The sequence below is a fragment of the Callorhinus ursinus genome, unplaced genomic scaffold (assembly GCF_003265705.2).
Source record: "Callorhinus ursinus isolate GAN/ISIS: 27379988/994484 unplaced genomic scaffold, GSC_fseal_2.0 scaffold100, whole genome shotgun sequence".
NCBI lineage: Eukaryota > Metazoa > Chordata > Mammalia > Carnivora > Otariidae > Callorhinus > Callorhinus ursinus.
In genome coordinates, this window is record NW_027397162.1 from 1358379 (window position 1) to 1370902 (window position 12524).

At 52.8% G+C, this 12524-nt stretch overlaps 1 protein-coding gene across 1 annotated transcript; it reads right to left on the reverse strand.

The window, feature by feature from the left end:
* Positions 1-889: 889 nt before the first annotated feature.
* ZSCAN18 (zinc finger and SCAN domain containing 18) lies at positions 890-8365 on the reverse strand. The gene is made up of 6 exons (XM_025849337.2): positions 7844-8365; positions 7132-7194; positions 5944-6035; positions 4706-4805; positions 3926-4018; positions 890-2708 (listed from the first exon to the last, which is right to left on the reverse strand). The coding sequence occupies exons 1-6, from the start codon at positions 8235-8237 to the stop codon at positions 1942-1944; spliced, it is 1509 nt and encodes a 502-aa protein (XP_025705122.1). The 5' UTR covers positions 8238-8365; the 3' UTR covers positions 890-1941.
* Positions 8366-12524: the final 4159 nt, after the last annotated feature.

Here is a 12524-nt window from a genome sequence, read left to right on the forward strand (position 1 = left end):
GAATGCCCAGGGCTGGGTGGTGAGCCTGGAAGGAGAGCTGTATCGGATAACCACAACTCTGCAACCATCATGGCAAGAGCCATCAATGGAGGATAAACGGAGGGGCGTTTTGGTGAGAAGCAGTGTATTTGCATCATCTTAAAGTGTCTCCCCACAGACTGCTTATTAGCTAAGGGGGAAAAGTAACCATAAGGTGGAGAAATTGAACAGTACTTTGAGCAAAGGAATCATCACCAACAGTAGTAACGTGGACCTCAGGCACTCCCAGGTGTGTGTGGGGGGCATGAATCACAGGCAAGCAGGGGAAAATGTTCATATAGGTGGGGTTGATTTTTCTGTTAAGTTTGAAATTATTTCTAAATAAAAATTTAAAAATATAAATAAAAAAGGCACCACAATCTAGCTGTGCACTAAAGGAGACCTCAGATGGGAAACGGGCGGATGGAGAGCCAGGCTTTCTGATAACTTAGGACCCATCAGTGGCCCTGAAGCTGAAAGTGGAGCACCTCAGGTGTTCCCTCTCTGTGGCAGGAGAGGCAAGCCCATGGGTTAGGCTGGGAAAAAAAGAGTTCAGAGGGCAAATATAGGTTTAAAAAAAAAAAATTACCAGAGCCACACCCAGCTTAAGATGGGGGTGTTGGGGGTAAAGACAGTCCCAGACCCTCACACATGACTGGGGCCACGAGATCATGGCTCTCCAAGGATACATGAGTGGAAGTGATATGTGTCGTCTCCCAGCTGAGCAAGTGTGGCTTTCCCCATGTGCTCCTGGAGGCCAGTGGAGAACAGAGCCACGACAGGGACAGAGCCTGGATCCCCAAATCACTACATGGAGCAGAGCTCCCCTCCCATCCACACACAAGCAACAGCAACAAACACAAGACTGTCATGTGAGTGCGAGAAATAAATCCTTTATTATGTTAAGCATATGTGATTTAGGCATCGTTACAACAGACTGCCTGCTCAAACACCATGACGGAAAGAGGCACCAGTTTATCTACAAGAAGCAGTTAAAAGTTTATGCTCAGGCAACAGAAACAATGCTGTAATCTGAGATTAAATGCAAAAATAAAAAGATCACCTATGTAGCCCAAGGAGTTCCGCTTGCCCAGGCAGACACATCTCATCAACCTTTACTGGTGTTTTCAACCTGCTATGATCATGACCCTCCACACTCTGAGTAAGAAATACATCTTATACTGCAACCAGGTCTCATAGTTAGATATATGGCTGAAAAGTTTCACAAAACATCATCTGCCTTTACTACATGATGAATTTTGACCTATTTAATTCTAATTTCATTGTGTTGTAATGCTGGTGGCCACCCACTAATTTGATTTCACAATTCACTAATGGGCTGAGATGCACAGTTTGAAAACACTGTGTTACTAGGCTCCAAGCATCTTTGTGATCTTTGTTAAGCCACTCCACACACGTGGACAACGTGCATTAACTAGAAAACAGTTTGCTAGTGAGGATTCAGAAGTGAACCTGACATCAGGTGTTTACGAAAGGACCCAATGGCTGAGCAGAAGCCCTGGGGAGCTTGAACAGGAGGAACAGGGACAAGGCTGACTTCAGCAAGAGCTAGCCAATCACACACTTTAAGGCAACTCTACACTCTGCACAATGACAACGTTCCAATGCGCGGGTGGTGCTAAAATGGCTACAGAAGAGGAGGAAATCTTCTTTCACACCTGACAGCTCGTGCTTGCGTGTGGGCATCTGCATGGGTGTGTTTACAAGGAGACAAGGGCTTCCCGAGGGCCCTTCCTGGGTTCTAAGTGCTTTAGCCACACGAGCTCATTTAGAAAACAGACAAGACTCACGTCCACGTAGACAATGCAAGAAGCCACGCAAGGGTTTCAAAGGAGCCAGACACATTTCTCTGGAATCCTGGGCAGGCGAAGTTGTCCTCTAGGGACACTTCGAGCAAGTGGCTCATCTCTGCGCCTCAGAGTGCACAGGGAAAACATCACCCGCCACACACCCCGTGCGCCCACTGAGCCTCCCACTGGCATGGGTTCCACACACAGCAGGGTGGGGTCCCAGGGCCCTGCCCAACGCGTAGATTTTCTCCTTCTCGTGGGTCTTCTGGTGCTCGGCCAGGGCTAGGCTGAAGTGGAAGGTCTTCCAGCAGCCCTGGCACGCATACACCTTCCTGCCACTGTGGCTTCTGAGATGATCAATGAAATGTGAGATCCACGCAAAGGTTTCCCCACACTCGCTACACGCGTAGGGCTTCCCTCGGGACAGCCCAGGCTCATCGGCAGCAGGGCAGCCTCCCACAGAGCCATCCAGGTCCTGCCTGGCCAGGGACCCTGCGCTGTGGCCAGCTGCATCAGGCTCCCTCACGTGGCACAATGGGTGGTTGCTCACACTGGAGACACACTCGGGGCCCTGCCCACCCACATCCTTTGGGCGGGGCCTCTTTCTTCCAAGGCCTTGGTGTGGGGTGGCTGGCCTTATAGGCACAGGAAGGCTCCCCCCAGCTGTGCCCCTGTCCTGGGCTGGCTCCCGGATGACTGACCGCCTGTGGGCTATGGTGACAGGGCTTGGTTCCCCCTCCTGAGGCTCCAGAGCCTTCTGCAGCTGCTCTTCCTCTTCTGGGGCAGCACCCGTTAGGGGGCAAACGAGAATTTCCCTCGTGATCCTCTCCATCAGCGTCTCACACATGTTCTCTTTACCTTCCTGCCACCTCCTGCCGCCTGGAACAAGGTCATGACATGAGCAGCCCCAACTCCCAGCACTAAGAAGGAACCTGCCACGTGGGCAGGAAAACTAACAAAAGGCACAGGCCAGCAACTGTGAGACAGGGCAGGATGGAAAGCCAGAGCAAGGGGGAAGCGAGTGAGGACATGAGGAGTGCTTGGCATGCACACAATCGGCCAATTCCCTCCACAAACCCAGGGGCAACGGATTCAAACAAGATCACTCAGAAGACTGCCATGTGTCCCCCATCTGTTTTCCCTTCTTTGGCAGTCCCTGAGCTCACCACTGCCTGCCCGAAGACAGTCACTCCCAGCATGTCTTGCCCCTGAAGTGGCCATGTGACCGAGTTCTGGCCAATGGGATGTATGTACAAGTATCAGGTGTGGGGAAGGGGGGGTCTCCTCTTTCCTGCAGCTGTCGATGTGAGCTGCAGCAGCCGTCCTGAACGGTGTGTGAGTAGCCACTGGCAAGGGAGCCATGAGCTGGGAGGAGCCCACATCCTCACCAGGAAGAGCCAAATGAGACCTTGTGCGGTAAACTAACGTGTCACAATGGGGGCCCCCCCCAATGAAGCATGCCTCCTGGGATTCAGGCCCTTGGGAAACCGCCCCCAACACACACACACTCTCACACATACAACCCGTGTACCATGCACACTAGCTTGATGATGTAACCTACTGTGGTCTATGGGACATGAAGCATGCATGACGCAAGCAAAGGCCCGCAAAGCACCCACATGATGGTGCTTACCCTCCTGGAATGCTCCCTCTATGAACCTCGCTGCCACACTTGAAGAAGCTCAAGCTAGCCACTTGGAGAGGCAACGTGGAGAGCCCAGGCTGATGGCTGCAGCTGAGCTCCCCATCAAGAGCCAGCACTAACTGCCACTGGTTGAGTCAGACCCCTCAGGACATCCCAGCCTAGTCAAGCCTCTGGATGGTGCACAGCCCAGCAGCCACCAAAGGGAGAACAGGGGCCCAGCCAATCTCACTCCATCCACAGGATCATAACAATCAACACTGCTGTTATTCAAGTGACTTCCTACCTCCTGCTCTGACATTTGGGGCGGGGTGGCAAAAGTAGGGAACACAGGGTGGGAGAACAGTGAGGTCAAAGTTGAGGTCTTTGCCAAGACAAGCAGAGCTGTGAGGAGTTTCCATCAGCCTCTGAAAGAAAGACACACCCTCCACCCTGGCCTGACCACAGCTCTCACCTGAGAAGCTGCCTTCTGGTGGTTCTGTTTCAACCAACCGAAGTTCCTCTGTCTCCAGCCTGCAGGCATCATCAGGCTGGGCAAGCTGAAACCCTGAGTGGGATCAAAAAAACAAAAACAAAGAGACAGTGAAACCAGACTAGAAACAGCCAATGCACCTCAAGTCCCACAGGCTGGCCAGGGTGGGTACTGCAGCCCTGATCCTTTCCTCTGCCCTGGGACACCCGCCAAAGCTGCACTGCTTGGAGCCCTGGAGAGCTGGGGGCTCCCAGAACACTGGGAAAGGGGTGAAGAAGAGGATCCACAGAGGAAGAGCTGGAAAGGCCAACAGAAGTGGGGAAATTCAAGGGAGAGCAGTCAGAAAAAGCCCATAAAACTACAAGCATAAACAGCTCAGAGGTCTGTGTTGGGTAGGGCCTGTATTGTGGGCAAAGATGTCCTCACAAGAGGGAGCACCCATGAAGGCCAAAAGGCTCCATAACTGCACCAAGGAGGATGGGAAAGTCAACAAACACACTGGGGCCAGAAGCCTTTCCACATTCAGAAGCTTCAGGTCCTAGAGCAGGGGCTGCAAACTCGAAAGGCTCTGGCAGGCCTCAAATGTGTAGATCGAGAAGGGCAGGGCCAAAGTGGGGACCCTGGCAAACTCGTTCACAGTCAAATACATTTAAAACACTGTGGGGCCTTAACCAAAGCCCCATGTGGGAGTCGGAAACCCCTAAGCCACCGCTTTTGGAAGAGGCTGAGGGTACAGCATGAGGCCGTGGGGACAGGTCTCACCCCACAAGAGCAGTTTCCGGAAGGCCTTCAGGTTCTCCTCCGCCGGGTCCAGGTGGCCCCACTCGCCCAGGTACAGAGGCACCTCCGGAAATGTCAACTTCTGAAACGGCACCACCACCGTGGCTGAGGCTTCCCATGCAGAGGAAGGCTGGACCCTTGGTCCCACAATCCCAGTGAGCACAATGGGGGTGGCACTATCCTGGGGGAATCCCCCCGACCACCATGCAGGTCCTGGATCCCGGGTTAACGCAAGGGCAGGGTCTCTCGGCCTCAGAACTATGGACTTTCTTTTTTTTATTCCTAAGATTTTATTTATTTATTTGATGAGAGTGAGCGAGAGCACGCACCAGCATGCACATAAGCATGGGGAGCAGGAGCGGGAGATGCAGGCTCCCTGTCGAGCAGGGAGCCCGAATGCAGGACTCGATCCCAGGTCCCCGGGATCATGACCCGAGCCAAAGGCAGACACCCAACCGACTGAGCCCCCCAGGCGCCCGAGAACTATGGACTTTGTTTTGGCGGGGCCTGTCCCGGGCACTGCAGGATGTTACCTGACCTCTTCCCTCTGGATGTCAGCAGCACCTCCTCCCCAACAGAAGTACTGACAACCAAAGCTGTCTCCAGGCATCACCCAACGTCCCCCAGAGGGGCAAAACCACCCTGGCTGAGAACCACTGCTGTAGAAGGCCCCAAAGTCTATCTCCTCCATCCCTGCACACCACACAGGCCCCAGGCCAGCACCCAGGGGACCAGGACAGCCATGCTCACTGCTCTCAGGAAAAGCAGCCACCATGACAAAGGCCACGGGGTCCGTAAGGTCTGGAGGATGTATGTCCTGGGCAGAGGAGCTGTGGCTAGCAGCGATGGTGCGCCCCGGGAGAGATGAACAGTGTCCTAGTCACGGCCAGAGGGACGAGGGCCAGGGAGCTGCCACACGCCGAGTTGGTGGGGAGCTGACAGAAAGGGAGCACCTGTCCAGTACTCCCAAGGGCCCCTCGCTCTGATCCCAGAGACCTTTCCTTACCTTGCCCCCACCCGCTCTCAGCCAGGCTCCTCTCTGGGTTTCCTGGGGATTCAGCAGGCTAGGTGTCCAGCCCTGGAACCTCAGCCCACCCCAGCTCCTCCTGGGGCAGCTGGCGGCACGTTAATGATGGAGGGAGGGAGAGAACCTCACAAGCTAGGGTGACAGAGCCTCCTCCTTGGGAACAGGCCCTATGGACAAGACAGAACCCACGCACCTTCGGCTCAACCTTTGCGGGCTTGGCCTCTTCAGTCTTCTCGTCGCCGGTGCTCCCCTGTTCCAGAAGCACAGGGTCTAGAGTGCGACAGGCTGGGAGAAGGGGAGACAAAGCTGAGCAGACTGGTTTTACACAGCTGGGCAGCCCAAACCAGTGAGGGAGACCCCACCGCCTCCTTGCACAGGCCCCGGAAAGAGAGTGAAGAGTTCTCAGACTCCGAGAAAGGGAGGCCCATGTCACAGCACGTCCCGAGAGACCCCCACAACTGTCCTCAACTGACAGAGCAGAGCAAACCAAGAAGAAAGCAAAAAGCAGCTTTGGGGCCTTCTACAGCAGTGGCCCCAGATTTTCGAACTAAAGCCACAAAGCAGAGAACACTTTCATACCCATTAGCTTGGTGGAAATCTTAAATAGCAACGACATACAGCGCTGACACGGATGTGGGGAAATGGACACCCTTGTACACAGGCACCATATGTGCTACGGAACTTCCACAAAACCACGCAGAAATGTCCTTTGTCCTGTGATCCCGAGGAACCCACCTACACAAACAAAACCTCCCACACCAGGTACAAGCCTGAGGACATTTTACAGCACATCTGTACAAAGAGGCAGAAACCTTAATGGCAGTAAATCCCAACTCCAGGACAAGGAAGCGCAGATCCTGTGAAATGCCATGAAGGTCAGAAGGATTTGGCACTGGCTATCTGTCCACCGCCTGGAGGGGCCTGGCTGGGTGAGATGCTGCCCCACGCAAACAGCATGAGCTCAGGCACAAATACATCACCTCCAGGGAAAATGGCCGCAAAACCCTCTGAGCAAGCTCCTGGGTGAGCCGTGTGTGCACGGAAGAGATGTGCAGAAACACATGAAGGTACACATGCCAGGGGGCACCACTTGGTTTAGTTTTAGAGGGCATGTGGGGTGGACAGAGTACTTTTTTCTATCTCAATGGTTTTCCCTGTTAATAGTAAAGCACATATGATTTGTAATAATCTTTGAAAACAAATTTAATTATAAATACTTGTCACATTCACCAGAGCGTACAGAAAGAAGTCAGCACAGACTTCGGAGACCTCGGTTACCTGGCCTCCCTTGGCTCCCATGATAACCTGCATGGCGACTCCCTCCCACCCTCCCCAACCAAACCTTGGCCCATACCCGCCCAAGGGCTAGCTGGTCACTCACAGGTGTCGGGGGATGCCTGGGTCTCGCTGGATTCCAGGTCTTCACTGGCCCTCACGGGCCCACCTGGTAATAACAGACAACAAAGGCTCAGCAAGCTTCCCAACACTCCCCTTTCCTCAAAGCTGTGGAGAGCCCCATGGGAGACTCAAAAGCATCCCTGCTTATACTCAAAGGGAGAGTAAGCCCAAAAGTGAGAGATGTGCTAACAATCACACAGTAAACCTGCAGGGGGTGGGCATGGACATAGGCTTCTGACCCTGAGCCCAAGGATCCAGGCCCCCATCACCACCAGTCCCTCAGGTTCTGCCCTCAGATGTGGTAGAGGCTCAGCCCACCCAGCCCCAGTGCGCCTCTTCTTACCATACTGAGGGAGCAGAAACAAATGCCCAGAACATTTACTCAGTTTTTAAGGGGCTGGTTCCCTTCTGCTTCTTCGTATCTGGAAGGCAGACGTGAGGGCAGGAACCCAAGCAGACTTTCTGGCCCACGAGGCAACTCTGAGGATGAAGCCACTGGGCAGGGTGGCGAGGCTGTATCCCCCACCAGCTCAGGGCTGCTCACCTCTGTGCCTCTTATACACGGTGGAGCTCAACTCTCAGGTAAGCCACTGACTGGTTTGGGCTCTATGCTGTCAATTTTACTCCTTCCGGGGCTCACCACCCCAGTTCCCATTTCTTCTATGGTCTGCTCTCCTCAGGGGTGGCTGCCTCACCTGGCTCTTCCAGGGCCTTGGTAAGGTCCTTCACCAGAGAGGCTGCCTTCGTGCAGCTCTCAGGATGCTGTGCCACCACCCAGGGCCGTACTTTGTCAGGCAGGACACTCAGGAACTGCTCCAGCACCAGCAGCTCCAGCATCTGCTCCTTGGAGTGCGCCTCGGGCCGCAGCCACTGGCGGCACAGCTCATACAGCTGGGTCAGGGCCTGGTGGGGCCCGGCGGCTTCCTGGTAGATGAAGTTCCGGAAGTGCTGGCGGGAGAACTCAAGGTCCTTCCCGACGACAGTCTTGGGGTCCTCCTCTTGGTCCTCAGCTGCTGATCCTAGCATAGGCAGTTCTGGGGGAATCAGGGAGCTCCTGGGGGTGGCAAATGCCTTCTCCAAAGGCAACATCTTTCCAAACCTGCACTGGGAAATGTGACTAGCCAAGGACAGGGCACGTGCTGTGGAGGGTGAGTTCACGTAACTGCAGCTGCAAGGGAGAGAGCGGGATGCTCTGGGATCTCCGCCAGAATCCAGACCTGCACAGGACAGACAGAGATGCCCCCACAGTGAGAAGAAAGCCATGGGAATCCGTACCAGAGGAGAACAAGCAGGGTCCCCTGAGCTCACCAGTCCCACCCACTACACCCAGAGTCCATGCAGAATTACTTCCAAGCAATCTGCTTGTGAAGTAACAGCAGAGTTTTACACTTGTATGGATAAAAGTTAACATAAAAAGTGGGAGGTGGAAACTCATTTTGTAAGACTGGTGTTACCAGGAATTTAAAAAAAAGTCAGTCACAGCTAAAAGAAAAGTTACAAGATCTCACTTTCAAAAATGTAAAAATCATAAAACATTACAAAACTCATTCCAACAACGTATACTCAAAGCATGTGATATCATGCCAAATTTGGGTGTATCCCAGACTTCCTTTCACCTATGGAAGGGCTAGGTATCATGACTGTTCCTCCTATTAAGACAACTAAAAATCTGAAACACAGTTGACCCTTGAATACTGGTTTGAACCACATGGTCCACTTAAGGTGGATTTTTTTTTTTATAAATACAGTACAATACTGTAAATCATCCTTCTTTACAACTGTAACATTTTTTTTCTCTTATTGTAAGAATAGAGTATTTAGAACGTGTTATATACAAAATGTGTTAACCAACTGATTATCAGTAAGGCTTCCAGTCAACAGAAGACTACTGGTAGTTAAGTGTTTGGGAAGTCAAAAGTTATATGCAGATTTTTGACAACGCCCTAACCTTCAACTTGTTCAAGGGTCGACTGTAGATCAGTGAATAACCAGCATCTATTTCTGGAAATGGCACAGGACTGCAGACCTGGCCTGACCCACCCACGGACCCGGGTGGGAGGTATAAGAACTTGGCCAGGAGCAGAGTACAAGGGTGGGGGGAGAAGAGACTGTGGTGTTTAGGTCCTGGGAGCTCACGTCCTGCTCGGCCCTCTCCCCACCCCCAGCTGATCCTGATGACCCTGACAGAAGCGAGATTTGGGACGTTTAGGTGCAATCTCGTTTGTAACTGTTGGCAAACGCTGAGCAAGGTGAACGACAGCACCCAGCAGGCCACAGCTGGCCAGGCCTCCAGCTACTGGCTTCAGGCTCCCGATGCTTTCACTGGCTGTGAGCACACAGGGCCCTGAGTGAACTCCAGCCCCTCCCAGAACCTGCTAGGTCTGCGCTTCTCCCTGTGTAACCAGAAGATCCACAGACCCCACCGGGAGGGAGACATCCCAGACAAAAGCTGCACCCAACCCAGTGGGAATGCTCTCCTAGTCTGAATCACAGAAACCAACGTTTTCTTCCAAACCATCTGAGAAATTCAAGAAAATGTGTGTGATCACAGCTGTGGTGAGGATGTTTGCTCAGCAATCCCACTCAGCGTACAGAGAAAACTGCAATGCGGGGCCAGGCATCAACGACCACCTCTAGGGAAAGTGAAGATCTGCTCTGACGTTTCACCAGGGCATGGGGCCCAAGGATGTCGGCGCCGTGGGGGTGTCTGATTCCATTTACATGGAATGTCCAGAACAAGCATGTCGGCGCCGTGGGGGTGTCTGATTCCATTTATATGGAGTGTCCAGAACAGGCAAATCCACAGAGATGGAAAGTATACTGCTCAGGGGCTGCCAAGGGCAGAGGGGGTCAGAGTCAGAGCGACTGCTAATGGGCCCAGCATTTTTTCCTGGAATGATAAACTGTTCTAAAATCAACTATGGTGTTGGTTGTACAACTCTGCAAATATGTGAAAAATCAATGAGATGCACGTGTTAAGCAGGGGAACTCCTTTGGTATGTCAAGTATATCTCAATAATAAACGTTAATCATTGTTAAAAACAGAGAACAACAAAAAAAAAGGTTGGCAGAGGCCCCAGGGCCCACTGCTCCCCTCTCTGAGGCTAGACTAGAGTCAGAAGACATGCCACGCAGAGTTCCGTTCCAGTCAAGGAAGACACAGCTACGCCACGTCATCGTTACCCCCATCCTCCCCCTCCATCTCCCCTGCACACCCCCACCTCACCCCACGCTGCTCCCTACAGCACTCTTTTCTGGACCCACACAGGTCTGGGCTCTGAAGACCTTCCCTCCAGCCACGTCCCCTCACTCCCTTCTACCTGCCTCCCCGCTGGAATGTAAACCCCAGGAGAGCAGAGATTACTCACAGGAAGTCTCTGGGCAGAGCCTGGCTCAGTATTTGTTGACTACATAAATTTTTTTTGTCAACTTACTTTAAAGAGAGAGAAAGAGCACAAGAGGGTGGAGGGGCAGAGGGAGAGAGAATCTCGAGCACGGACCCACACGGGGCTCCATCCTAGGACCCTGAGATCACAACCTGAGCCAAAATCAAGAGTTGGATGCTCAACCGAGTCACCCAGGCACCCATGCATAAATTATTTTTAAATGGTTCCAGTTCTCTACTGAGAGGCATGCTGGCTATTCCTAATTTTTGTCGGCCATTACCCTCAAATCCGTGTATCTGGTTTCAGGCTGGGGATGTATTTGGAAGGTAAAAGTAGAAGTGGGATACCTGGACCACTGGGCATGTGCTGTGACCCACAGCAGCCCACAGGAGGCAACCCAGCCCCTGCCACCCACTATAGTGGTGCTCACCAGGGGGCTCCTTCCTCACACCTCTGCACCAGGGACCCTCAGACCACAAAATCTGCTCCTTGCACTCTGTCAGTGAGCTGCTTGTTTTTCGATGGCATTTTTTTTCTAGCTCCCTTTCTATTAAGTAATTAAAGTGGTCTCTCTGGCTTGGTCTTTTGCCAGTGTCCCAGCCCGTGGCTTTCTTTTCAGTTTATGCTCTTTTGGCTATAAGGTTCTAATGTTTACTGCCAAATTTGCTTTTTTTTTCCCTAAATAAATTTCTGAGTTCCAAAACTTGTTTATAAAGCGCTTCCTTCCCTACCTCAGGATTAGAAATGCATGCACTCTTGCATTTACTCTGCTGGGCCACGAGTGGCAAATGCAGGACAGTCTCAGTTGTGACTATTCGACTGCCTAGTGGCTAAAGCAGCCAGAGGACCTGTATGCTCTGGGCCTGGCTGTCCGCGTTACAAAACGGTGCTGGCTGGCTTGCCAGACTCTAGCTTTTTTAACCATGTTGCTGCCGTTAACTAATCTAGAGCCTCACCCGGCAAGAGAAGTACTGCCAGCTCCACCCAGCCGCATTTATCCCAACAGGCACAGGATTCATGGAACTCTACGCGGCATATGGGCAGATGTGTGGTCACACACAAAGTAATTTTCATTTTCTTAGCATACCACAGGCATGATCGTTCTGTGGGGAGCCTGTCTCCGTAAAGTTACCTTGAACTCGCGAATATGTACGTGCACAGGTCTCATCTCCCTTCATCGGGGCCTCACAAACTGGTCATGCTGCTGCAAGGACCATCAGAGCTCTTTCCCGTCCTCAGCTTCCTCGAGTAAAGCCATTCCCCCAAGTTCCTCTTGGCTCAGTGACCAGGAGCTACCCACCCCCACCCCCATCACACACACACCTTGGGGCCACTGGGGATTTGCCTCAGATGGGGATGGAAATTTCCTGGAGCCCAGGCTCCCCCTGTACCCCCCCAGACAACTCCTGGGATGCAGAAGAAGCCATGAGGGGGTGGGGGGGAGGGCCGTTGAGCTGAGAGGTCCCCAAACCCTGTGGGCCTCCTGCAGGCAAATCCCTCTCACACTGGGCTAAGCAGAGCTCAAGCTTGGCTCCTGACTCCTCAGCTCTACCTCCAGGCCTGCCCTGCCCCACTTCCCCCTCTCCACATATGCCCATCTCATTGACAGGGTCTCTGGGCCTCAACCAGTAATTACTTACTCATTACAAAAGGGGGAAAAGTGCCCTTAGAACGAAAAAATGTGGATCAAGGGATCATCCTTAACAGCTCAGTGGTCTTCTATGGTCCCTGCCAAGAGGGCACACTCTGGATCCACTCCCGAGAACAGCCAGACCCAAATTTAAAAAGTGTCCTGCACAACTGGCCTGGGCTTCCCAAAAGCCTCAAGGACACAACTCCAAAGTCAAGAATTCACAGACCCAACCAACAACACATACACGGCCCTGGACCAGAAAAGGTACGGCACATTGTTGGGGTGCTGGGGGCAATGGGGGACCGACCAAACCCTGGTACGGAGAGAGGATGGTGGGGCTGTCCAGCTTAGCCTCCC

Coding starts and splice junctions, on each gene's coding strand:
- ZSCAN18 (XM_025849337.2), bottom strand. CDS start 8,237: ATGTTGCCTTTGGAGAAGGCATTTGCCACCCCCAGGAGCTCCCTGATT. Junction 4,019..4,705: donor CCGGAAACTGCTCTTGTGGG/GTGAGACCTGTC, acceptor GATCCCACTCAG/GGTTTCAGCTTGCCCAGCCT. Junction 2,709..3,925: donor ACCAGAAGGCAGCTTCTCAG/GTGAGAGCTGTG, acceptor ACCTTGTTCCAG/GCGGCAGGAGGTGGCAGGAA.